Source organism: Carassius carassius, chromosome 12 (genome assembly GCF_963082965.1).
Source record: "Carassius carassius chromosome 12, fCarCar2.1, whole genome shotgun sequence".
NCBI lineage: Eukaryota > Metazoa > Chordata > Actinopteri > Cypriniformes > Cyprinidae > Carassius > Carassius carassius.
The window spans coordinates 6370753-6397385 of record NC_081766.1 but is presented as its reverse complement, the minus strand read 5'-3'; the positions used below and the strand labels follow the sequence as shown (position 1 = coordinate 6397385).

The window sequence follows — 26633 nt, the reverse complement described above, 5'->3', positions numbered from 1 at the left end:
AGCACAAATCGCGTTGTATCTGAAGGGCAACGCTGAGCCCAGCGGCAAGCGCCGTGCATACCGCGTCCTGTGTGAAAGGCCCAATTACGCGGTCATTATGTGGGAAACACACCGCAATAGAATAAGAATAAGTTAAACGCTAACGTTATAGTTTGACCTCCTATTAACGTTCGCGCTCTTCCACTGATAAACATGGTATTAGCTTTGTGGCTAATCTAATATAGCAATGCATTAGCGGCTGTAAATGATGTTACAGAATATTTAGAAGTGATAATGATAGGACCGTTAGCTAGAACTACCACACAGTTTTTATATACAGGGTATGAACTAAATCTACAATCATTTCACATGACGAACGACAGACTCACCGTCAAAACAGTAAGTTACATCTTCTTGGCTTGGCTGATCGTTTTCTTCTGTAGTGGATTTCTGGCGCTGTTGTTAACTCTGGAGCTGCAGAGCTCCCTCTGGTGGGCACACTATGCAACACTCATAACATGAGTGAAGCATGAGACTCTGTTTCTCATGTTTCATCGGCCGTTATAAATGCCGATGCCGATTTAAATGCAATTACCTTATATCGGCCGATAATATCGGCCGGCCGATATATCAGTCGGGCTCTAGTCTAAACATATCTCGGGTCATTGTGTCTCTGTGGACCTCCTACTCATCTCTTTACTGTGGCCATTTTTAGCACCTGAGAGTCAAAGTCATTCAGACATCCGGTTTAGAGTCATTCTCCCGGGTGAAAAAGATGTCTTAACTCCCTTAACTTACATTAGAGTCATGAGCACATTTATTGCATTTTTTTTATATTACTCATTAGATCTCTGGGTGTTGTCAAGCCATTTATTTATGATTTGTATATATATATATATATACATTTTTAAAGATAAATTTACTTGATCAGCCCCATTTATAGTTAAAATTGTTTAGATTAGTGTAACCACTAATCAACATAACTGTATGAGGCAGTATTGTCCTGTACTGAAAGACCCTTTTTCATATTGAAATAAGACTTAATAGATAACATACTACTACTGTTTAAACGTTTGGAGTCTATAAGATTTTATTCAGCAAGGATTAACAAAATTGATCAACAGTCATATTAAAGGCATTTATAACGGTACAAGAGATTTCAGATAAATGCTGTTCTTTCTATTAATCGGAAACTCCTGAATAAAATGTATCATGGTTTCTACAAAATATTAAGCAGCACAACCGTTTTTTACATTATAATAAGAAATGTTTCTTGAGTGTCAAATCAACATATCAGAATGATTTTTGAAGGATCATGTGACACTAAAGACTGGAGTAATGCTCGGATAAGCAATTAACAAATATTTCCAGTTGCAGAGTAACTGTGTGTGTGTGTGTGTGTGTGTGTGTAGGTGCTGGGGATTCCACTGGGCTCTGCTGTCAAACAGGTCTCAATGAGCAGCGGGCAGATCTTGGTTGCTAAGTCCAGTCCCTCTGTGTCTAAGGTTGTGGGCCAAAAGCAAGTGGTGGCACAGGGTGTCGCTAAGGCAATCGTCAGTGGAGGAGGCAGCGGTGCAAGCGGCATCACGGGACAGCAGGTGCATGCTGTTACCAAGGCAGCAAGTGGGTCTGGAGGAAGTGGCAAGAGTGGAGGTCAGAGTACACAGTTTTTCTTGACCATCATAATGTCATAAAGTTAGCCATTTAATTCATGTGATCGCTGCTCTGCATTTTTTTTTATATTATTATTAGTTAAATAACTAATTGTGAAGTAACTAATTGTAACCAGAGGTAATGTGACAAGTTGCCAGCATCAGATGATTTTTCTGTCCTCACTGAAAACGAAATACCGCACAAGCTGACAATCTCAACCAATCAGAACATGGTGTTTAATATACAATTATGTGAAATGAGTTTTTGTACCAAAGAATTGTACCCCCCAAAAAAAGCATTTTTTTCATTTGGTTAGGATAGGTGCTGGTTTTTAGAGATGCATAAATTATTATCCCAGTCTTGAAATAAAAGTGTGCATGTATTCTTTTTAGAAGGTGAAGTGTGTGTGTGTGTGTGTGTGTGTTCGCATGTTCGCGTGTTCGCAAGCGCAAAGTTCAGAAACCATCTGTCTTGCCAGGGATGTTAATTAAGATATTCAGAACAAAAATGTGTGTTGGTGAAAAAAAAAACAAGATTGTGCATTTTTTTGCGTGATTGGATAAGTGTTTTTCAGGCTGATCAGCAGATGTTGTGCTAAGAGTGGAATTTCACAGGGCTTATCTAAGTGTGTATGGCTGCACCGCAAAACTGACTAAAACATTAGGAAACACCATTACTCAGTCAGATACTTGTATCTACCTGCCACCACAGGGGGAAACAGCAATGAGTTTGATTAATTTTAAAGACACCCATATGTGGATTCATATTGGAAGCCTTTATGAAGGTTTATGAAATAGATTTTAAGCTGTATTGTCGTATGTTCTGTATAGGTCCATGTTGATCACATTTTCTGCATCTTATTGTGTTAATAGAGATTCCGCCAAAATTATGTACACTACCATTAACAGTAGTGCACAACAATACAGTTAAAAAGTAATGTTGTAATACAAGTTTATTATAACTGTTAGCCATTTCTACTGTCACTTGATCTTTCAGAGATCATTCTAATATGCTGATTTGGTGTTCAAGTAACATTTGTTATTATTAACAATGCTGAAAACATTTGTGCTACTTAATATTTTTTTTAAAAGAAGTTCAAAAGAACAGCATTTATTTGAAATCCTTTTGTAATATAAATGTCTTCACTGTAACTCTTGATCCGTTTAATGCGTCCCTGATAAATTAAAGGATTAAACTCTTCAAAAAGATACGTTTTAAGGGTAGTGTATGTTCACACTGCTTTCTCTCCAAACAGTGAAAACATATAGCTGCCATGGGCTGTTAAGGACAAAACACCATGAAAGTAGCTAATACAGTTTTATGTTTTCTAAGCTGTACAGAAGCTTTAAGTGCGGAACAGGTCAAATTGATATTCACTGATAACTTTTCTAATATTTTTGTCCATATTAAGCATTAAGTCTCTGATACCCTAATATTTCCTGCTATTATATGTTTCTCTTTTGTGTAATAATTGTTTTTGTGGTGATTTGTATTTTATTTTTTTAGTTATGGCCACCCTACAGCTACCAGCAAATAACTTGGCAAACCTTGCCAATCTGCCTCCGGGAACCAAGCTGTACCTGACCACCAACAGCAAGAACCCATCAGGCAAAGGCAAACTGCTGCTGATCCCTCAGGGAGCTATTCTGAGAGCCTCACACAGCGCAGGTCAGACTGACACTATCATGTGATTTTGAGAACATTGTCATTGTCTCTTTCTGTATTCAGATAAACATCTGACGAAATTAATCTGTTTCTGTAGGCCAGCAGTCTCAGAGTTCTGGTTCTGGAGGGTCACATTCCTCCAGTGGGTCCTCAGGGTCTGGCAGCCTGCCTTCCAATTTATCCTACACTTCTTACATCCTCAAACAGACTCCTCAGGTGATATTCTTTTCTGTAAAACATTTAAAATCCAGGTTTTGACACATTGAACTGTAGAATTAATCATGACAATACTAGTTGTTTGGTTACTAACTAACACCATTTGAATGACCTCTGTTTAATATGTTGAGCTCTATGTGTGATTTTGTTGTCTAAAGCAATGTCCACTCAAAGACACACACACACACACACATCCCAGAAGCCTCTTTCTGTCAGCTTGGGTTATGTTGACAAAGTCATTATCAATCTTTTCAGGGCACATTCTTGGTTGGCCAGCCAGGGGGCTCTGGGAAACAGACCTCTGGTGGTCACGTGGCATCAAGTCCTGCATCCAGTACCCAGCAGGCCATTCGGGTCACAGCTGGACAGAAGGCAGCCATTTTGGCTCAGGTGTGTAACAAAGTAAGGATTTAAAAACACCTCTACTTCCCCTTCTGCTGTATATAGTTTTATAGCGACAGGGATATGTAATTAATATTTATACATTATTAGTTGATATAATAAATGTATTTATATATATATTATAGTATGTATTATTATTATAATATAAATTATAATATTATAATGATTTATATTAAAATTATATTGTTTTCTTATATAGATTAAGCTTATTGGATTGGATAGCAGGTGTTTAAGTCATGCTGTAGGTTTAATTTTATGTGCAGATAATGCAGCTGTAAGATGTATTGTCTTTATTGTGCAGTACCTGTCCACTTTTAATTACATTCAGAATACAAGCTCAGAATTCTTGTAAAATGTCATTTATTTTTGCCATGGCACTGTAGATAACAATGCAGCAGAGATGTATTCAGCATCAAATTAATTTATCTTGCTAAAACAGACATCTGTATTTAATGAGTTAGCTTCAATAAAATATAGAAATAAAATGTTAAAATGCACACACTCAAACTCAGTGACTCCCTGAGTTTGAGTGAGATCCGTTTAGCTACTGTATAAAAGCAAAAGTGTTCAGGGGTTTGCCGTTATTTCTTCCCTCTTCATCATCGATTTCTTACTCTCTCTCTCTCTCATTGATCTTGCTTTATCTCTCCTTTATCTTTCTTCCACTTGCTGCACTTTCATTAGTGTTACACAACGCCTCTTCTGAAGAACTTACACTCTCTAGAGCCCTTTCTGCATGCGTGTGTGTCCTGATTATAAGATAGAGGCTAATGAGTATGCCTGCAGCTGACATTTGAGCTGTAATTCAACCTGTAAACATACACTCATTGGCCTCTCTTTCTTCCTTCTCTTACTACTACTCTTCTTGTTTCTTAATTATCCATTTGAACCATACCCTCATAATTCTCATCATAAAGTGGAGCACATAGGGCACCATGATTTTCTGTTCAATGGTTTTTGTTATAATTCTTATTGCCCCTATGCACAGGTGAGACTAAATCAAACTTCTTCCTCTGGTGCATTAGACCTGCTAAAGATTGTTTGCATGCAGTAAGATGACCATACATATTGATTAGTGCCTGATCTACTTTAGTACTCTGCTGTCATGGTGGAGTATTTGAGTTTGATTGAGGGTATTTGCTGTGAGCTTAAGAGCAAGAGTGAAGCAACATTAGAGGGAAAGACATGAACAGAACAAGTGTGAGAAACAAGTTAAAGACTTATTGCTCTATCACTGCATATGCTGTTATGTAAGGGAGATACTTGCAGTCTTTTTCTCACTCTCTTTTTAAGTCCAGAGAAGCTGGATTGGCATGAATATTAAAGTTGGAATGTAAAAGACAGAATGTAAAAAAAGAGACTCTTAGATTGTAGTTGTTCAGTAGAATGTTTCTTATTTATGTTTTTATGTGATTGTAAGGCTGACAGTTTTATTTAGAACTGTAAAGAACAGACCCTTTGGTTTTTGGAATAACACATTTCTCAAATTGTTGGATTTGGGTTTTTCAAATTCTTTCTTTTAATATTTGATTGACAGGTGGTGGGTGGGTCTCAAGGTTCTCAGGTGAAGCTGTCAGATGGCTCAGTAAAAATGGTAACAACTGCCGCAGCAAGTCATCTGAGCAAACCTGGCACGACCACCCTGAGAATGACGGGAGGTGTCATCACTGCTACAAGCTCAACCCCATCCACACCCAGTTCCACACCCACCTCTCAACAGGCAAGATATTTACATGTTTTTGTGTTCTACATTGTCTAATCAAGAAGTGTAATTCTGTCCCTACAAAAGTCTCATTGGTCTAAAACCACATTCCATGATTAGGTCATTGACTTCATCTTTCAATTGAGACAAAAAATGTTCATGCTAAAAACTCACTGTTTTGTGCCTCCATCACAAAGTTGATATATTGAAGTTACTTTGTCTATTTAAAGCCCCTCAAATGTTTTTCCCCCTACAGTCAGCTGAAGCCACTGGAGGATCGTCCTCTCAGCTGTTCCCTCATACGGCTAAAGTGCCACCGCAGCACCCTGTGCTTGTAGCTGCCAATCAAGCTGCAGTGATCAGTGCTGCCAAGAGTGCCAGTTCTGCCGCCAGCACAGCAAAGAGCTCTGCCTCTGGCACCGGTACCATAGTCACAGTCGCCAAGAGCGTCAACATGCCTCTCATTAGCCTGTCGAAGGGGGCGGGGTCATCTGTAGTGGGTGGGTCCAAAAGCTCAAGTCCCTCACTGGTCACTGCAGCATCACTGATTGGTGGAGGAACGGTCAGCGGGAAAACTGCTGCCACCATCTCAGGTAACCAGTCTTCTGCTGTCCAAAGTTGCCCCTTGTTTAAAAAAAAAAGATTTGAAAGATTTCCCCTCACTGATTTCACAATAAGTTTATGTTAGTCATGCAAATTTGCCACATTGATTTACGGAAAGCTGCTTGGTTTAAAAGACTTCTGTATGAGCTGTGCTTCATACATTGCTACACTATTGACAATAGACAATGACCTATGAGATTTCACCGAAACATTGTTACTGTCAGCGCACCTTTAAAATGACAAACAACTAAAGCTCTCACAGACTCCCTCAGGCATTTAAATTGGATCACAAATGTATTTTTTTCCCATCTGGTGGCTGAATGGTTTCTGTCCATTAGCTTTAGGAGTGAAATAAATATTTATTAACGTGAATTAGGGCAGTATGACAAATTCTTGTAACACATTGTGTATATCGCTGTAACGATCATGATTTGTGCATAAAAATTTTATAGAAAAATGGTTTGTATGTTAAATAACCATGTTACAAAATATATTTTTGTATAATGCAACATGTCCACCCATATTCTCATTTAATTGCTTGAAATGATTAATTTGTTTTTTTGGTCACATTTTGTTATTCAGGATTTCTACATGATTTTCTACATTCGCAGGTATGTTCAAGTTGCACCCAGCTCAGTCCAGTTCCCAGCAGACGGTCGTCACCATCCCAGCTAATCCGCTGAAGCAACTCAGTGTGGGCAGTGGGTCCTCAGGGCTGCAGACCATCTTGATGCCTGTCAGCAAAGGTAACAGCACCCTGTTCCTCTGATACCCACACAGCCTGACTCACACTCCTGATCTCTAGTGTCCTGAAGGCTTTGAATCTGTGTAACATTGGTTCCAAACCCTAGAGATGTGCCTTGTGGTTATAGATCTTGGCTGGCAACCTAAAGTATGTTTGAGTCTCTACAAGTGGTGATTTATGATTTATCACTATTGTGATCTTAAGCAAGGCACTGTTATGTGTCATGATGGGCTGTGTCAAGTTGTTAAGGAGTTCTAATTCTGCCAGCCTTCATGGACTGATAATTTTTGCCTGCCGTGTTGAGCCTGTCCGATTGTATTTATCAGAGATGTTTGTTTTTGTTCAGCATTCATCAGTGATAACAGTAATAGGTGCACAGAGACACTTACCTGTCAGATATGGTTTTCATTTTCTCGTTTTGCACTCTCTCTACTTGGTTTCTAGCTTTGTTTTAGATTGATCTGTGCAGCACAATGACAGCAGAAGCTGCCTCAGTTTATTTTGTTGAATGAGTGCAGTACATACACATCCAAGCAGCAAGACAGGCCATTTCCAGTAACATTATGTAAGCTGTTATCATAGCTATAGAGATGGATGGAAGTATAGAAGAACATAATAGCTAGATTTTCAGGATTCAGTAATTGAGGAATGACAGGCTTGAGTGATCATTTATGAGAAACAATAGGAACCACATGAGTCAGAACATTAAAAAAAAAAAAAAAACTTTAATGCTAACTAAGTAATGGACGAAAGGTGGTTTTTACTAAATTAGAACTATTGGTGGGCAATATGACTAAAATGTTATTTCACATTATGAAAATTACAGTGTAGAATTAAAATAGACCTGTTATAAAAGGCAGGTTTCAAGAAATACTATAGAAGTTGAATAATAAAATGTACAATTAAAATATTTTTTACTGTGTCAATTAAATATACATTAAATCTGTGCTTTATTTTCCCATTTCTATATGTAATCAAGTAACGCTGCACTGTGAGGATATATTTACATTCCATGATATAGCAAAATCTGTCAATAGGCACTTTAGAATTGTCACCATGCAACAGATGTAGTTACAGCTTTATATTTTTACATTTATGCGTTTATTAGATGCACCTATTCAAAGCAACAGATGATTACTAATGAATGATAGATTACAACTGCTAACTAATAATGTAAAGGCTTGTACTTACCTTCATTCTCTGTAGCAGTCATGTATTCTGTCTTTAATGAATATATATATATATATTTTTTTTTTTTTTAATATTATATTATACTATATTAAGGCATTTACACTTCTGTTCATCAAAGTTTTGGGGTGGGTAAGATTTTTTTTTTAATTATTTGAACTTCTCTTATGCTCTCCAAGGCTGCATTTAATTGATTTATTTGATCAAAGGTACGAAAGGTTGTGAAATTTTATTACTATTTAAAGTAAAGTAAAGTTTTATTTCTGTTTTTGCAAGCAAAATTTTCAGAATGATCCTTCAGAAATAATTCTAATATGCTGATTTGGTGCTCAAGAAACATTTATTATTGTTATCAATGTTAAAAACACTTAACAGAAACAGTAATGTTTTTGCAATATTTTTTATGAATAGAAACTGAATTGTGAAATTTGGTTTTCTCTTGTCATGGATATAGCCACTGCTGCAGACATGACTTTAAATCATAAATAAATAAATGCATTTTATGAATAGAAAGTTCAAAAGAACAGCAATTTTTTTAAAAAGAATAATTTTGTAATGTTATAAATCTCTTTGCTGTCTTTTTTTATCAATAAAAAAAACGTATGTTACAGTCATGCAGTCTGGTGCTAAAGGTACATCTGGCAGCAACATTCCTTCCTCAGCATCCACTCCTGTAGCTCAAGGTGAGACATCCACACAAACACACACACGCTTATACAGCACATATAATGTCAAGGTGTAATGTGTATAACCATGCAATCCTCTGATTCCAAACTTTTTCTTTACCTTTGTTGTGTTTTTGCTTTTACATAGTTAAAACTGAACCTGGTTTGGTTAGCTCCACTTGTACAACTCCAGTACCCCAACCATCTGCCCCAGCCTCTACAGCACCCACCTCTGGTCCTCTGCCGACAACCCACACATCCACAGACACAGCTGCTACTATTAAAGTGGAACAGGGTGTAGAAACTTCAACACATGAACTCATCAAGTAAGAACTAGACACACAATTGTCTGTCAGTCCTGATCTGTCTGAATGTCAGTTATTCCCTAAGGATTCTATTCCTTGCAGAGCGGCATCGACACCCACAGACATGTACATCTACAATTTTGAATTTATTTAATTGTGTGTTGCCATAGTGACACCTATTCAGTAATAATACTGATATAATTCTCCTTACACTTAATTGAGTTAAAGCTCATGTAATCCTCCTGACATTTTGAGTTGGCTTTTACAAAAAGTAATGCAGACTTGCAGTCTCTTGAGTGAATAAATAGTTCATTCATTAATCCCTCTGACCAATTCTAAGTGAGTGAGCAATTTCTCTAACCAATTCATATTCATATTTGACACATTTTTTGTTTCTTATTTTGCAGTGGTCTGGTTTTTATCATCAGATTCAATCTAGTCTGCAAACTCAACACTACAATAAAAATAAATGTGTTGCTGTGGAGCACCAATGCCACTCAATATCAGTGACGGAAATTCAGATTTTTTTTATTGCAAGCTTGTAATATTTGTGTACATATTTAAAAAAATTGTCAATCTCTCTTAAGTACGGAGCACATCGAGAACATGACACAACTTTTGACGGCAATAGTGAAGAAATTCCCATTGATTGTCCCTGAGAAAAGTAAGTTTGACAGCTTCACAGACCTTACTATTTTCTAAATGCTTTTTTTTTTTTTTTTTTTTAGAAAAAGTTTTGAGGAAAAGAAAACATATTTTAAGTCTCTTATACTCACAGAGGCATTTACTTGGTCAGAAATACAGTAATATTGTGAATTATCACTTAAAATAAAGTTTTTCTATTTTAAAATGTATTTTATTCCTGTGATGGAAAAGCTGTATTTTTAGCAAGCATTACTCCAGTGTTCAGTGTCACATGATCCTTCAGAAATCACTCTAATTGGCTGATTTGCTACTCAAGAAACACTTGTTATTATTATCAATGTTGATTGTCTCCATTCATTTAGTCTGCATGAAGAGTTAATTTTACACAAGTCCAAACCAATCAAAGTTGTGTTATTTGCAGATGAGGACTCCCATCTGTTCTGTGCCACCTCTGTGGATCAGTACTACTCATGGAACATTGGCAAACGCAGAGCTGCAGAGGTACAGGAGTGTTTGTGTTTCATCTAGTCTGAGTGCATCTGTAAGCTCTATTGGATTGTGTTTGTTTACTTTCTTCCTCTTTGTGTAGTTGCAGCGAGCAGTGGCTGTGCGCCGTGTGTGTGCTGATCTGTTAGAGAGGACTCCTCTGCTTCAGGCCCTCACTCCACCCAGGACCAAAGAGGTGCTTCGCTGGTGCCGTCTCCGTGGTTACACACCCCCTGACCCTGAAGCTCAGCGCCCAGAGGAGGAGTCCATCGAGGACATACTCACACAGATCGACAGTGAACCCGGTGAGTGTGTAGTTTATGTAACCGCACACATGCTTGTGTGCAATGTGGTTTGTGTGTGATTTGAACCGTTGGTTGAGGATAATTCATCATGGCCTGTGTCTCTCTTTTTGACTTATACAAGACTTGGAACAGATAATGCAGTAGTGTTTACGCTCTCTCTCTCTCTCTCTCTCTCTCTCTCTCTCTCTCTCTCTACTTTCCAGTGATGGTGCATTAGTCTGTTAAATAATGAGATTATAAGTATTCAGAGTTGGGCATGAATTCAACTTGGGCATAAGCAGCTGAAATTCAACATCAGCTCTGCTTCAGTCCCGTGTTTCCTACCTAGAAAGCATTTGAAGACATCATAGATTTCATGGATAAGGCTTAGCTGTTAGCACAATAAAGTGTTGTGTCATTAGCTGATGTCATACTGCGTTGATATTGACTGTAAGACATTAGTGCACATCTGTGGTATCTGTTTGAATGAGTGACCAGTAATGGATATGTTGTCCGTGAATGTCACTAATGAGGTTTATTTACGGTTAGAATGCTGCCTCAGAAAATATCCAGTGTAGATTATAGGCAGTGAGGAGGTTCACTAGGGAGTCTTGTTTGTTGTACTGTTTTCTCCTGCCTTCCTTATTGTCTTCAGCCTCCATTTATGTGCTTTCTTGGTTTGCTTTGTGTTATTCAGTGTAGGTTTATAAAAGGCACTATACAAACTATTAAAAATAATAAATATATATTTATAAATATTTATATTTATAAATTGTTTATTAAAGGTACTATACAAACTTTAAAATAATAAATCAATTATAATAAATACTAGGCACTTCATAAATTGTTGTTGTTATTATTATTATTTAGTTTGTGTAACTGTTAAGACTAATAATTATAACTAGATGAGTAAAGTTTATAGTTTAAAGTTTAATTATAATTATTATTAACTACTATTAAATAATAATAATAATACCAATAATGATATTATAATAGTTATTAGAAAAAATACAAACTACTGTTAATAATAATAAAATTAAAATAAAAAATAGATTTAATTAATTCTGATGATTATTAGGCAAAACAAACTATTTTTATGAATAATAATAATAGTGTTTGGAACAGAGCCCCATTGTAGAGCAAGAGTATTATTTGCTTTTGGTAGGTTTGTGTAGCTCTGCTTTAGTTGTGTGCTGATTTACACTAACGCATGTTTGTGTGTGTGTGTGTGTGTGTGTGTGTGTGTGTGTGTGTGTGTGTGTGTGTGTGTGTGTGTGTTAGAGTGCAGCTCAACTCTGACGGGCTGTGAGGAGTTGTCTCAACGTCTGAAGCAACTTCAGAGGATTCTGAAGGCGGAGCCTGAAGAGGAGGTTGACGAGCCTCTTGACATCATCAGTGTGAAAGACATAGATGCTGCCAAGGTTAAGATTAAGCTGGAACAGGAAGAGGCTGAACAGGAACCCAAGTTCTTCTTGGGGCGCTGCCCATCAACCCAGTTCATCAGAGACACGTCGGAGCAGGTGAGAGAGATTGAAATGTTCTTCATGTCTTCCTACCTGCTTCCAAACTTTCTGCTTTGTCATACATGTATTGTCTAGAGCTCGACTGATATGGTTTTTTAATTAAGCAATTAATCTGCATTTTATGTTAGCTGTAAAATCGGCAAAACAATATATCATTCAGGCTGTAGTAATGATATTGTGTGTGCGTGTGTGTGTGTGTGTGTGTGTGTGTGTGTGTGTGTGTTAGATCGGCGTCAGACTGCAGCAGGTTGAGGTGGAGAAGAACATTTTTGCTCCAGTTGTGGAGACCATTATTCTTAAGGTAAATAGTCTGAGATTTAGTCATTTGTTTTATTTTATGAAAGAAAATTTCACATCCAGAATGTTAAATATAAAGTTTTAATACCGTAATATAGTCATCATTATAGTTAAGTGTTCTTGGTGTGAATGGGCCTTTGCACTATTTACTAATTTGTACATTTTTGTTCTAACCATGATGAATGATAGCCCCTCCCACTCTGAAATCTGATTTGTCTTAAAAACCACTCCACATAGCTCTATATTAAGCATCAAATATTTTCTGATTAATTTTTCTTTTTACTTTCAGTGAGAACAATTTTTTTTTGTCCTGGGTAGGACATTCTTAACATGTCAAAGTGCTGAATGTTGTCTAAATCTCTTCATAGGCTGTGGAGCAGTTTGCTAGTGAAATCCTCAGGGAGTCTTTGGCTAATGCCCATGGGAAATCCCAACAAAACAGGTCAGTGCATCAGCCTGAATGCCCGTATAAGACTAATCAAGACAGATGGGCAGACCAGCATGATTCAGAGTAAAAGAGTAGTTCCAAACGCTGTTTCTGTTCTTTACAGATAGAGCTTGGAACATTATTTCTTGGTCAGTTTTGAAGAACTTTGTCTAATGTGATTTGATTGTGATTGTGGGAGGAAGTGCTTTATGATAGTATATAATTATCAGAGCACTGAGAATAGCTCATGAAAATCTGATTTATTTGAGTTGTAGAGCAGCAGAGCCTGGCCCTGAGAGAGAAGAGATTGGCTCAGTGCTGCTCTACTTACTCAGCACATCTGCTTTCATTCACATGCCTGACACACACACACAGATTGAGCAGAATATTTCATCAGCCTTTTATACAGTATTCGGTAACTGCCTTTTATAGAGCACCATTTTAAATGATGATCAATTTATCAATGATGAAGCAGGTCGAAGTCTCATACATTAACAGAAAGCAGCAGTTTGACGAGACTCTCAGACCTCTCATTTAATGCTCAAAGGTCAATAACCTATTATACCAAGATAACAAATGTACCGTGAGACTTCTCTCTCTCATTTCCATCCTTGTTTCATCCCTCTTTTCTTGTCTCCACAGAACTCCGAGAGAAATATCAGCTATGGATGTGCATCAGGCCATAAGCTCTATTCCCACCTGTGATTTTCTGGCTAATAGGTAATTTTGTTCATCCTCTTTTTAAGCTTTTCAGCAACTATCATCAGAGTTCCCATGATCTTGAACATCCTGGAAACATATGGAAACAATTAAATGAAATTAATGTAAATTAATATAAATAGGCACGATAATGTCTCTATCGAATAGTTATGCTCAGCATTTATATATTTCATTGGCTCTAAAAAACCCTTTTTGGTGCAGTTTCTGTAATATGATTTTTACAAATTATTCTTTAAAAATCTTAACCAAATTTTGAAAATGTTATGGAAATGCATCATTATTATTGCAGTTTCACTTACTTTAAATCTCACCATAAACTTTTGTCTCCGGTAGGTACATGGGCATCATGGTGAAGGATGAAGGCCATGCTGACTAACTTCACTCCTTGGCATCTGACCACAGACAGGTGGACTGTCATTTACTGACTCCTCCCCCTCACATTATATTAAGGTGGAGAATGTGCAAGGGCTGACCAATCACAGGTGCAAATGCCCTCTTACTTACCAGTGTCATAATACAAGTTAGCCATTTTTACAACAACGGCTGTGAGGGTACTGAATCCAGACAGAGCTTGATACACAGTCTGAACAGCATTTGTTTCATATGCCTACATCAGTCTATTTAATTTGTCTTCCTTTATGAATTCTGTGATATTTATGAACTCTGGTCAAGTATGTGTAACTGTCAGTATAATAACTACAGTACAGTGTTAATGATCAGGTTCTGAAGACGCAGAAGCATCTGCTCTATTATTCTACTGTGATTGAGATTCTCAATCTCTACAAACAAAACCAAGGATCACATGGCCCTGCTTTGCTGTTGACAGCTGTTTAGCTCGTCTTAGTCTTAAAGGAATAGTTCACCCAAAAATTACTTTTCTGGAATGATTTTCTTACCCTCATGTTGTTTGAAATAGTGTTGAGTAAATAATGACAGAAATGTCATTTTTGGGTATTTCTTTAACCAGACAATTAAATGTCCATTTTGAGTCGCACGTCTTCACTAGTTTCACACTAGGGCATAGAAGGTCTAAGAAAAGTCTTAATCATGTTGTTTTCATATGAATCATTTTCGCACAGCTGTGGGATTTAAGAAGGAATAAACTTCAGTGAGTGTGAGGCCGGGTTCACACCGCAAGCTGCAGCAGAGCAGAAGCAGCGCGTATTTTTTTCGGTGCCTATGTTAACAGATGAGAGCGTTCACACCGCGGCAGAGCGTTGCAGAAGCAGAGCAGAAGCAGCAGTGTCGCGATCGTCTCAACGCTGGGTCTATTTTTTCTGTGCTGCTGACGCTCAGTTACAGTGAAAGTACACATTTGATGGACAAAATAAATATGATTTCACACAAAAAGTGCTCTAAATACACAAAATAAGCACATCTAGCGTGTTTTAACAAGAACTGGAATAAGTTAGGAAAGAAAATTAATATAGAAAAATATGTATAGAAGATAAAGTGACAATGATCATGGCCAAAATACACATGTACTGAAACGAAAAAGTAATTTTGCCCAAAATTTGCATTAATGACATCTACTGTGTTTTTAGCAAATTACATTAAAAGTGTATGATATTAAAATTAACATTTTTTATTATAATGTTTTTTACAAAATCTGTCAAAGTACTTAGTTCTATCCAAAAATAAACTTGTTTGCCAAAATACAAAAAAAACTTTAAATGATTTATACTGCTAGTTTAGACTTAGAGATTTATTTATTATTATTAGTAGTAGTCGTATTCTTATAAATAGGCCTATATATTGGCAGAAGAACGGATGTCGTGCTGACATCATGCTGACAATCATAAACAACAGCACGTGGTGTCACAGGCGGTGGTCTTCAGAGTGCACCTGGAAAGACAATAATGGACGACACTCGTCTCATCGTGAAAGTTGAGAAATATCAAGTTCTTTATGATCCACACAATGTACTTTACAAAGACTTGCAGGAGAAGGAAAAAGCATGGGATGAAGTTGCAGCGGCTCTTATTGCAGATGGTAAGTAATTTTATAGCGTTTTTGACGCTTTCGCTGGCAAACAACTCAATATTTGATTCAAAATGTATTCAATTGGAACCATTTATTTACAATTTCTAAATTACACATAAGCACACAAATAACAAAAGCAGGTGATACATGCATATATAATAAACAAGTAAATGCTGATTTCAAGATGAGCACGAAGTCAAGGCTGTGAACCATTTACAATACACAGAATTGCACGGAAAACAAAGATGCAACAAAAGTAACAATGAAATTATTAATTAAAAAAGCTTCTTGCCAAGTCTTTTTATTTAAATGTATTTTAAATGGAAATAAAGCAATGCGAACTTACCCATTATAGAGTACTCTTTCTGTCCAAAATCCGCTGTTCAGTTGCGCGCTGCCTCCGCTGCCGGTGTGAAAGCAAAATATGCGCGCTCTGCTTCCGCTCTGCCTACCTGCTGCAGCATGCGGTGTGAACCCGGCCTGAGAGTTTTTTGTGCGTGTCATTTGGGGGCATTGAGGAAAATGCAGATTGACAGGAGGCATTTGTGTACTTGCTAAATCTATTGTGTCTTCTGGTTTGGTGGGCTACTTTGTGTCATACAGCTAGCATCAGTGTCTGTGTGGATGCCAGAGAATGTATTGCTGTGTGTTAATTCAGTGTTAAAATCTTGACTTGTCTAACCAAACTCCTGAATGTTTTTCTTTCATTTTGTGCATCACAAAATAGTTAATCTTGTAATATAAATGGTCGATCTGCCACTAAGACGGATCCAGGTGTCCTGATCTGTTCTGTTCTTTTTGCAACTGCCAGTACAATTGAAATGTCACATAGCAAAACAATAACAAGATAGGACTCAGAGGGCTTTCAAGGGCTCGGGAATAATTTCCTTTGTTTTTAGTTTTTACTGGCCTACCACAATTTTTTTTTATGTTATACTATGCTATGCTATATGCTATTATTACTACTTAGCACAGCGTTTTATTTTCTCAGCTTTTGAGTGATTTTTAAAGAACATTTTTTTTAAGGTAACTTACAAGACACTGTCAGTTTTTAAAATTACAATTATTTGTAAGATGTTTAGAATGATTAATCAGCTCTTAGTCAAATAATGTGGAAGCAAATTTAAAGAACGTAAATTTTATTTAAACGGTTTGTCCTAAGGATTTTCCCCATTTATCTAAACTGAATTTACAAAATACTTGCACAGCCCCCAATTCAGTGACAGTGAAATATTCATATTCATATTTTAGTCTTTATATTGGTTTCATAAAGGGCTAGCAGGGTCTGGAGCATAAAAATGGTGATAAGAAGCACTCAGCGTCCTCAGGCAGACATTATGGCAGACCAACATTACTATATATTCAAAAGCATATCATTAAATAAGCAACTACAGGATAAACCCACCCAGACACCAGATTACATTTTGTTGCTTTTTAAACATTTTTAAATGTTGCATATTCAATCAATTCATAAAACTATTAGAAACATGCAGATATTCATTCAGATGGGACAGGGTAAGAGTCAGCAGAAACTGAAGCCCGAAAACTTTCCCAGTCACACAATCTTTCTATAACTCTTAAATCTATAGCGTATTACAAACATATCCTTCTAGTAGATGGTTGACATTTGAAGCATACATTATCTTGCATAGATTTCACGTGTAAATTTCCAGCAAAATTCCTCTGGTTCTGTAGTTTCCTCAGTGGGATGATTTGGAGAATTCCATTTTATTTTTCACAATCTCTTGCACTAAACCCGTCTTTATTTATCCTCTGGTCTTTCTTTTCCTCTGACGATCCTAGTCAGAATTACTTCAGTTTCTCAATATTCAGGTGACAGTTCATTTTTAAAATGGTCTTTTCTAGTGAAACACCGAATCAGACGTGAATGTGGCTCTTTAAATGGGGAGCGTTGATGGATCATATGTTGAAGATCCTGGATTTGCTTTGAAAGACGGCAGAGGGGTTTGGTGAAAGCTTAGTCTTCTGCTCCTGTCACAAAAAACACATTTCTGTTAAAATCATAAAATTACAAATATAAAATAACTACACTGCCAATCAGAGATTTGGGATTGGTGAATTTTGCAAGTTTCTTATATGTTCACAAATGCTGCATTTATTTGATTTTAAGTATGGTTAAAAAAAAGTAATATTGTGAAATATTATTATATATATATTCAAATGTAATTTATTCCAAGATGACAAAGCTGACTTTTCAGCATCATTACTCTAGTCTTTAGTGTAACATGATCCTTGAGAAATTATTCTAATATACTGATTTACTGCTAAAGAAACATTTATTTTATCAATGCTGAAGACAATTGTGATGCTTAATATGTTTGTGGTTCCTGTGAAACATGTTTCACCATATTCTTTGATGAATAGAAGGTAAAAAAAAAAAAAAGTAGTATTTATTTGAAATAGAAATCAATTCACAGTTTAAAATGTCTCAAATGTAAGTAAGTAGATGTAAGTAGAAAAAGAAGCATCAGGTCATGGACATCTTCTGTGAGACTTCAAGCTTCAAAAACCCACTGGAAATAGTATCCATTTAGCATACTATTTTCAAATTACTATGATTTGGGGATGTACTTTTTCAAGTCTCATATTCTAGTATCTCCAGCCACTTTGCCTTCATCTGTCTTTGTTCGTTGTCTCTTTTTCTGTCTCTCAGTCTGTCTCCTTCTCCTGGCTAGAAGACATCTAATCCTTACTGTAGGGGCTCACTATTTGAGAAGCCAAGCGCTGGAGTGAAAATGAGGTTAATTATCTACTAAATCTTTTTCTCTCACACACGCTCTCTTACACCGTTTAGTGTTTCTAGAATAAGAACTTGACACCCTCACCCTCAACCCATTTAGCTTCAGGAAGTTGTTCTGTATCCATGTGCTGATCTCTGCTAGACAGCTATGCAATGTTATTAATGAGCAGTGCACATCCGGATTTGTAGTGATGTAAATCTGCGTATCGTCCGCATAACAATGATACCCAAGATTATATTTACTGATGATCTGCCCAAGTGGAAGAATGTAAATATTAAATAAAATTGGACCTAGCACTGAACCTTGTGGAACTCCCTGCCGCACAGGCACAGTATCTGACTTATAAACACCCATGCTTACAAACTGTGTACGATTAGCTAAATAAGACCGAAACCAACTGAGTGCTACTACAGAAATACCGAGCCAATTTTCCATCCTATCCAGCAAGAGGGAATGACATAAAGTGTCAAAGGCAGCACTGAGGTCTAGTAATACCAAAATACTGCATACACCAGAATCTGCTACGGTAAGAAGGTCATTTACGACCCTCACTAAGGCGGTCTCAGTGCTATGCCTTTTTCTGAACCCAGATTGAAAAGGTTCAAGAAGACTGTTTTGTGCTAGGTAATAATTTAGCTGAGAAGCCACAGCATGCTCCAGAAGTTTGGCCAGAAATGGAAGGTTTGAAATAGGCCTACAGTTGGACAGATCAGAGACATCAGAACCAGGCTTCTTAGGGACTGGTGTAATAGCAGCTATTTTTAATTCTGAAGGAATAATTCCAGAGCTCAATGATAAATTCAGAATATTAAGCATATGAGGGCAGATTGATGCTAGGCAGTTCTTAATAACTGACCAAGGAACCGGATCTAAAATACTGGTGGTTGAATTCATGGACTTAACTGTACTTGTAGTGAAGTCAACGCCAACCATGTCAAAATTCGAAAAAACTGTAATTGGGGGATGTAAAGGCAATGTATCAACTAACTCAACTGTGGTGATGGCAGTTAAAGAACTGTATATATCATCAATCTTACCAGTGAAATAATGTAAAAACAAATTACACTGGTCAGCAGAGGAGTGAACAATGGCCTTAGTTGGTTTAAGAAGATTGTCAACAGTCTTAAAGAGAGCTTTGGAATTAGTTGCAGCCTTTCCTATAATGTCAGAATAGTAGTTTTTACGTGCAATGTTTAGAGCAGAGTGGCATTCAGACTGTTGTTGAATATAGCAAAGCCTATGTACCGTCAGGTCAGATTTCTTGTACTGCCGTTCAAATTGCCTTCCAGCAGCTTTCATTAATCGCAACTTTGGGGTGTACCATGGATATGGTTTCCTAAATGTGACAACCCGTTCCCGCACAGGTGCAAACTCATCCAAAAGTGCAGATAGCATGGAATTATAGTGCTCCACGGAGTTAGTAATAGGAAGCCCAGAGAGAGAGGTAGAAAAGAGCGAGAAGTCCATATGCTTGATGTTACGAAATTTTATAGAGCGTTTAGAAGTGGCTCGTGAAGACATGACATTCATATCAAAAGTAATGAGACTATGGTCACTTATACGCATGTCTATACCATTCAGAGATCTAATGTCAACACCAGCAGAGCAAACAATATCCAATGTGTGACCCAACTTATGGGTTGGAAAAGTTACATGCTGTATAAAGTCAAAGTCATCCAAAATGTCAATAAAAGTAGCAGTATTGCCACAGTTAGGAGTGTCAACAACTCAGTAAACTCAGTGAAAAATGCAGGGTAAAACTTTGGAGGACGGTAAATGAGCAGCAGAAGAACAGGGGTTGATTTTACAAGCCAGACATTCAAATGATGAAACACTACCTTTACCACAAACGCGAGGCACATCAATGTATTTATATCCATGTGGGGCACACATATTCAGATTAAGATAGTCATTCTCTTTGTGCCATGTTTCACTGAGACACAGAATGTCGATTTTCCTATCTAAAATAGTATCAGTGATGAGTGACGTTTTGTTGTTTATTGACCTCGTGTTTAAATGAGCAATTTGCATTTTGCTGCAGAGCACATTCACCACAGTGTTTTGAGAAATATACTCTGGATAGCATAGATTTCCACAACAGATTCCTCGAGGTACAGTAGCATGATGCAGCACACGCCTACAGTTCGACCAAAACACTGAAACTCCAGCATCGGCAACAAAACGACTCTGACGTGAGCCTCTATGAGAGTAGCAAGGCCGACGGAGGAGGTGAGAAGAGCGCAGAGATTTTAAAACACTAGGGCGGTCAAGGTGGTCCAGAGATAAAAGTTCAGATAGAGAGTACCGCAGCATTGTGATGTCCAAAGGTTCAGTCCTCTGCCAAGCACTGATTCACAAAGACAACAGTACCGGGGGAACACGGCGTCAGATATGATCAGCGTACAGCAGACAGACCAGAACAAACAGTATGAAAGACTGGTACAGACGCATAAGTATAAACCAGCCAGATAAAATATAAAATAAAAATAAAATACGGCAGGAGAAGCGGCAACCTAACAAACGGCAGCGCCAGCGTCCTCTCCAAAACCGGATGAACTTGACAAGCGCAAAGGTTATGAAAAGAAAAGTTACAACTCAATAGCAGAGGCATTTAAGCCAATTCTACCTCATACAGCTGGCATTGTGTGTTTCAGCTCTCTGTTTCTCTCCTCACTGGTCAAGCATGAGGTTTGATAGCATGCATGGGTTACCAAGAGAGTAATTAGGACTAAATAAAACCCAATTACTGCATACTTCACTGACTGACGGGCAAAAGATGCAGCACCAGTTTCACAGTTAGTTTTGATTATTATTGAGAGGACAGGCATAGACTAGACTGACGTAATGGGGCACAGGAGCAGGGTCACTGATTACATAACCTCAATGAATCAGCACTGGTCGATACAGAGAGCACAACTTTTACCAGACCTGAAACTCGCATTTGTCCCAGACAGGGATCAGTGTTAAATAACCATTGTGATTTAACTGCATATTATGCATGATTTCACAGATTAACCTAAAAGGTTATGCAAATCAATATTTCTGCTAACATATTCTGGGTTAAATATGTCCAACTCTTCATTTGCCCAAAAAGTTAATCTGAAAGGTAAACCCACTTAAAAAGGCTTTACAACTCAAACATGAATAATTCATGGGGTGTGTGTGTCTGGGGGGGGGGGGGGGGGGCTGTTGGTCTTTTCCTTATACAAATGTTGATAGAAGTCCTTGTGATAAAAGTTTAGATTTTACACAGTGATCTCCTGCTGATAATATGAAAGTCTCCAGTTCATTCTCATTCTGCTGAGCATGGTCTGAAATTTTGCTCTTTGTTGATAATTCTGTCACATCCGCTCGCTGTCTGATTTGATCTCTTTCTCTTCTCTCCACATCTCTTCTGATCTATGCTCTCACTCACCTCTGGTTTCATGCTGATCTCTGTCTTGTGTGAGTGTGCTTTATCTGTCTGTGCGTGTGTGCTGGTCTCCGGTACGCTGGCGTCTGTGTGTTTGTGCGAGTCTGGGCTGAAGGCGGCCTGGTAGCTGGTCTCCGGCGGAGGCTGGTCAGCACCTGTACCCAGGAAGGTGGGCCGTTTATGGGCAGGCTTTGACGGCCGAGCTCCAGACCATGGCTGGTACTCCTTCCTGACTCCAGAAAGAGATCAAATGTATAAGACAGAGAAAGACAGACAGGGGAAAAAAAAGTTAGAGTTCTGAGGAGCTGCAGGTTTCATACATTCACAGATCAGATCCTTCAACCAAAGCCACAGAACACAGAAGGCTGTTTGTTATCAATTCATTCTCTTTCCTTCAGTTAACTGTTTATGTAGTTGTTTGAGATTAATTCAGCTCTTTCATGAACTGTCGGATGAAATATGCATGACAGTGACCAGTAACCACACTGTCTGTAAATCACTGCAATACACAACCGTTACAACCACCACACCAGTCCAGTTACAGCACTACAGTAAACTAGAATCAAAGAAGGGCAACAATTAATTTTTGGAGACTATAGTGAGCATATGTTATTTCAGACATAAAAACCACTGATTTAGGCTCTAGTGTATAGTAGATAATATCCAAGTTGTAGGAACAACAAATAATAACTTGACTTCTAGATCACTTGGAATCAGAAGTGACTTATATGAAAGGCAAAGGCCTCTAGATTATGCTTATTTTACCTATATAAAATGTATAATGCCTTTATTTTTTTATTTAATTAGTACAGAAAGGTCAGACTTTGCTTAGACAAAAGTCTTGTCACATCTTTAATGGATTCAACCAATCACAGAATAGAGTATCACCTGTGACAAATACTGTAATTAACACATTCCCAGGTGTGTAGAAGAACCCCAGCACACCCAACCTTCATCTGAAATACATCCTGACCTCTGACAGCATGCCAAAGATTCAACAACAGACCAAAATGCTGATCATCAAGAGTCTGAAGACCAAGTCTCCTGCTGAGGTGGCAGACATCTTTAATGTATCTAAACGTCAAGTGGAGAGGATAAGAAAAACATTTGAAGAAACTGGTGAAGTTTATGACAGACCCAGGTCAGGCAGACCCCATAGGACAACTGTTCGAGAGGACTGTTTGCTGGTTCGACAGTCCAGGGCCAGCCCTTTTTCAACTGCAGCAGAGCTACATTAGAACTGGTCACCAGGAACCCCTGTAACTACAAGAACAGTTTGTCGAATTCTCTCACGCAGTGGTCTTAATGGCCGAATTAGTGCTCAGAAACCAGCATTAAACAGAAGACAACTAAAAAATCGTGTTGCATTTACCAAGGCGCACAGCTTGCAGGAAGGTTGATTTTTCTGATGAATCATCTATTGAACTGCATCCCAATCATAGCAAATACTGCAGAAGACCTATAGGAACCCGCATGGACCCAAGATTCACACAGAAAACAGTCAAGTTCCGTGGGCGAAAAATTTTGGTTTGGGGTTACATTAAGTACGGGGGCATGCAAGATATCTGCAGAGTGGATGGCAACATCAACAGCCTGAGGTATCAAGACATTCTTGCTGCCCATTACATTCCAAACCACAAGAGAGGGCAAAATCTTTAGCAGGATGGCGCTTCTTCTCATACTTTAGCCTGCACATCAAAATTCCTGAAAGCAAAGAAGGTCAAGGTGCTCCAGGATTGGCCAGCCCAGTCACCAAACATGAACATTATTGAACATGTCTGGGGTAAGATGAAGGAGGAGGCATTGAAGATGAAACCAAAGAATCTTGATGAACTCTGGGAGTCCTGCAAGAATGCTTCTTTGTCATTCCAGATGAATTTATTTTAAGTAATTTAAGTCATTGCTGAGACGTATGGATGCAGTCCTCCAAGCTCATGGGAGTCATACACAATATTAATTATTTTTCCATTGCACCATGACTTTATGCTTTGTACTGTACATTATTTCTGTTAAGTGACAAGACTTTTGTCTAAACAAAGTCTGACCTTTCTTTCCTAATTAAAAATCAAGGCATGATAAGATTTTATTTTGGTAAAATAAGTGTAATCTAGAGGTCTTTGCCTTTCATATAAGCCACTTCTGATTCCAAATGATCAACTAGAAGTCAAGTTATTATTTTTTGTTCCTACAGATTGGATAGGCAACAAGATTTTTGTCAGGGAGTATAATAAACATATATATATCTAATATATATATGTATATATATATGTATATATATATGTATATAAATATATATATATATATATATATATATATATATATACATACATATATATATACATATATATATATACATATACATATATACATATACATATATATATATATATATATATACATATATATATATTAGATACATACCAGTAATAAGTGATATTATTATTATTACATGTTTTTTATGTTAGTGTAGTACTCTATTTGATAAATAAAAAATGTACGCGATAAGGACATATTATATTTATGAATTTTTTTCATAATTTGTTTTTTTACGTACTAAATAGGACGAAATTAAATACAAAAATATATAAAATAATCATAATAATAATACACATTTGTTTTGTCTTTGCAATGTTTTTACTCACTTCAGAATAAAATAAAAATATATAGATTACAAAGATTTGAGATTTATTCATATAGAATTATTATATGGTATTTTTCTTTGTAATATGTTTTTACTTACTAAACAGGCTAAAATGAAATAAAATAATGAATGTGTGTGTGTTTTACTAACTAAATTTGCTAAAATTTAAATGTAAATGTAAATTCCATAACCTTATTTAACTCATGATGATGATGTACTGTTGAGAAGTGTTGTGAGTGTTGCAGTGGATGAGAGGTGCTGAAGAACAGCTCCCATGAGAGAAAGCCTCGCATGAAGAGCATCTGTACCTGTGTGAGCTGAGCTGATCTGCCCCTCTCTGCCTGCCGCTGCGCTCCTGTCTGTCCGCCCGATGCTGACTCGTGCTGTTAGAGTAACCGTTCACCGGGCTATCCGTTAAAGTGCCGCCTTTCCCTCCGTTACTAATCCAGGGAAAGTTATCCTTCTTCGGGATGGGCCAGGGTTTGTAATCCTGTTTGTACTGGGTGACGCTCTGGAAGGGCACACCCGGGGGATGGTAGTCCTCGCGGGGTTTATAACTCGGTTCCGTGCGTCCTCGTTGCGGCCGCCGGACTCCAGCTGCATGGTCCGGCGTCACGAAGTTGACGCCCGGCGCCTGTTCCGTGGAAACGAGTTTGGTGACGGATCGCACCTCCTGCTCCCCGATGTCAGAGTAGTTCTGAATCGTTAGCGGAACCGACAAATCTGATTTATCGAACTGGTTCCAGAACCGAGCCAAGCAGCAGACTCTGCTGATGCACGGCCAAGCCATAACTATAAAATAAACCAAAACAAAAAGAAAGAAAACACTGTAAAAACGCGATGAGATGCTCGATTACATGAATATGAGCGCGTGTCCGTTCCTCTAGAACTGCGCGAGACGGCTCGGTGTCGGGACACTGTCATTGCACATTCAACTCACGTGATTAGAATTTTAATGCAGAAAAAATAATAAGCCATAAACATCCGAGTCGGTGAACCGTGTCCACCTCACGGCTGTTTCCCCGACAGAGCTCAACTTACTAATGCCCTAAAAATCCTCTTTTAATCAAAACCAAGTGCACTTCCTACCTAGACAGCATTTCTAGGCATCATAGGCGCTTACAGCTGACTCAGATGCTGCCTACACTAACTAAAGCACCAAGGTACTACACTTTTTGACATTATTCAATAAGGTATTTTCTATAGAACAATGCAAACTTGTAGTCAACTTGAAATACTCGACGTATTTGACATATTCACTAGGAAACTTTGTACTAAATCTAAAACTATTTTAAGCATAAACAATTTAGAGGCTATAAGGAGCATGTATGCATTTAAAAAATTGTCACAAGCTCTTAAAAAAAAAGTTTTTATTTGTAGAGATTTTACAACCAATTAATGGCATTCAAGTTTTAAAAACGGTGTACTGTATTAATACAAATGAATGTTCTCATATATATCGTGTTCTTTATGGTATTTATTTCCATAGCAAAGTTTGCCATTTAAACCATTCTAATCAATTGCTCCAAACCAAAACTAACAAATTGCTTTCGCTCTGCATTCACAAACAAGCTGTTGTTTTCAGGCTGTCATAACAAACATCTAAAGTCTGATTTAACGACATACCACAAAGCAGCTGAATATGTTGAGCTCTGGTATATTTTGGCTTGATATTTCAGTTATAAAGTCGGTGGCTCTATTTTCCATCTGATAAGCATAAGCCCCATTAACAGGTCAATTAAGCAACACTCGCCTCATTACTGCAGTCAGTGAGTGTGCTGCACCACTACATTTCTCCCTTTATAGTCCTAGAATAATCAGTGTGGGGGAATTTACAGCTTGGTTAAAAAAAAATTTGCAGTTTGAAAAATATATGCTTTCATTTTTCAAAAATAGTTGCATTATTATTATCATTATTTCTGACAAGCTACAGGCCTGTTTGCTGAAGTTATGCTGTTTTTCCCCATTAGGGGTCAAGACTAATTTGGGAGAGCGGGGTAAGTTGTCACACTTTTCAAACTGTCTAACATTTAATGAGCACCGTACATCACAATGATATAAATTTCGTACCAAATGAAAGAAGGAAGTCTTGGGCACATATGTTGTACTCGTAACATTTTCATATCTCATATCATTACGGAGTTGTGTACTGTTGAATAGAGGATGTGCACTTGTGACTATATAAGACTAGACTATACAAAAATAAGAACACAACTATTTAATTGTGATTTTTGATTTTAACTTTAAAATTCAACCAGAAGTGGAAATATAAAAAAAAAATACTGCTTAGAGAATTTGGAAAAACAATTATTTTAATCCAAACAATACAC

General features: G+C 37.5%; 2 protein-coding genes and 2 long non-coding RNA genes across 5 annotated transcripts in view; 2 read left to right on the top strand and 2 right to left on the bottom strand.

The window, feature by feature from the left end:
- The window catches only part of LOC132154660 (YEATS domain-containing protein 2-like), a 33720-nt gene extending 19264 nt beyond the window's left edge, over nucleotides 1-14456 (top strand). Inside the window, exons 15-31 of the mRNA XM_059563307.1 lie at nucleotides 1392-1632; nucleotides 3139-3300; nucleotides 3395-3513; nucleotides 3769-3915; nucleotides 5453-5635; nucleotides 5874-6210; nucleotides 6832-6966; nucleotides 8765-8836; nucleotides 8967-9144; nucleotides 9711-9787; nucleotides 10190-10269; nucleotides 10358-10559; nucleotides 11820-12058; nucleotides 12288-12362; nucleotides 12727-12800; nucleotides 13428-13505; nucleotides 13839-14456. Coding sequence (XP_059419290.1) covers nucleotides 1392-1632; nucleotides 3139-3300; nucleotides 3395-3513; nucleotides 3769-3915; nucleotides 5453-5635; nucleotides 5874-6210; nucleotides 6832-6966; nucleotides 8765-8836; nucleotides 8967-9144; nucleotides 9711-9787; nucleotides 10190-10269; nucleotides 10358-10559; nucleotides 11820-12058; nucleotides 12288-12362; nucleotides 12727-12800; nucleotides 13428-13505; nucleotides 13839-13881 — 2442 coding nt within the window. The 3' untranslated portion in view covers nucleotides 13882-14456. The remainder of the gene's footprint in view (nucleotides 1-1391; nucleotides 1633-3138; nucleotides 3301-3394; nucleotides 3514-3768; nucleotides 3916-5452; nucleotides 5636-5873; nucleotides 6211-6831; nucleotides 6967-8764; nucleotides 8837-8966; nucleotides 9145-9710; nucleotides 9788-10189; nucleotides 10270-10357; nucleotides 10560-11819; nucleotides 12059-12287; nucleotides 12363-12726; nucleotides 12801-13427; nucleotides 13506-13838) is intronic.
- Nucleotides 14457-14475: 19 nt separating this feature from the next.
- On the top strand, nucleotides 14476-16251 carry LOC132154662 (uncharacterized). Its single transcript, XR_009437178.1, has 2 exons — nucleotides 14476-14629; nucleotides 15976-16251. It is a non-coding gene; the product is annotated as an uncharacterized LOC132154662 (long non-coding RNA).
- Nucleotides 16252-16610: 359 nt separating this feature from the next.
- Nucleotides 16611-26048, bottom strand: LOC132154650 (microtubule-associated protein 6 homolog). Of its 2 annotated transcripts, XM_059563298.1 has the most exons (4): nucleotides 25930-26048; nucleotides 24612-25095; nucleotides 21666-21891; nucleotides 16611-17480 (listed from the first exon to the last, which is right to left on the bottom strand). In XM_059563298.1, exons 2-4 carry the CDS (start codon nucleotides 25091-25093, stop codon nucleotides 17409-17411), a joined length of 780 nt encoding a protein of 259 aa, XP_059419281.1. In that variant the 5' UTR covers nucleotides 25094-25095; nucleotides 25930-26048; the 3' UTR covers nucleotides 16611-17408. The 2 variants fall into 2 exon arrangements, with proteins under 2 accessions (XP_059419281.1, XP_059419280.1); XM_059563297.1 differs by lacking the exon at nucleotides 25930-26048 and having other exon boundaries at nucleotides 24612-25349.
- On the bottom strand, nucleotides 21939-23055 carry LOC132154664 (uncharacterized). Its single transcript, XR_009437180.1, has 3 exons — nucleotides 22387-23055; nucleotides 22163-22304; nucleotides 21939-22097 (listed from the first exon to the last, which is right to left on the bottom strand). It is a non-coding gene; the product is annotated as an uncharacterized LOC132154664 (long non-coding RNA).
- Nucleotides 26049-26633: the final 585 nt, after the last annotated feature.

Coding starts and splice junctions, on each gene's coding strand:
- LOC132154650 (XM_059563298.1), bottom strand. CDS start 25,093: ATGGCTTGGCCGTGCATCAGCAGAGTCTGCTGCTTGGCTCGGTTCTGG. Junction 21,892..24,611: donor GATCAGCTCAGCTCACACAG/GTACAGATGCTC, acceptor TTCTGGAGTCAG/GAAGGAGTACCAGCCATGGT. Junction 17,481..21,665: donor AGATCAGCATGAAACCAGAG/GTGAGTGAGAGC, acceptor TTTTTGTGACAG/GAGCAGAAGACTAAGCTTTC.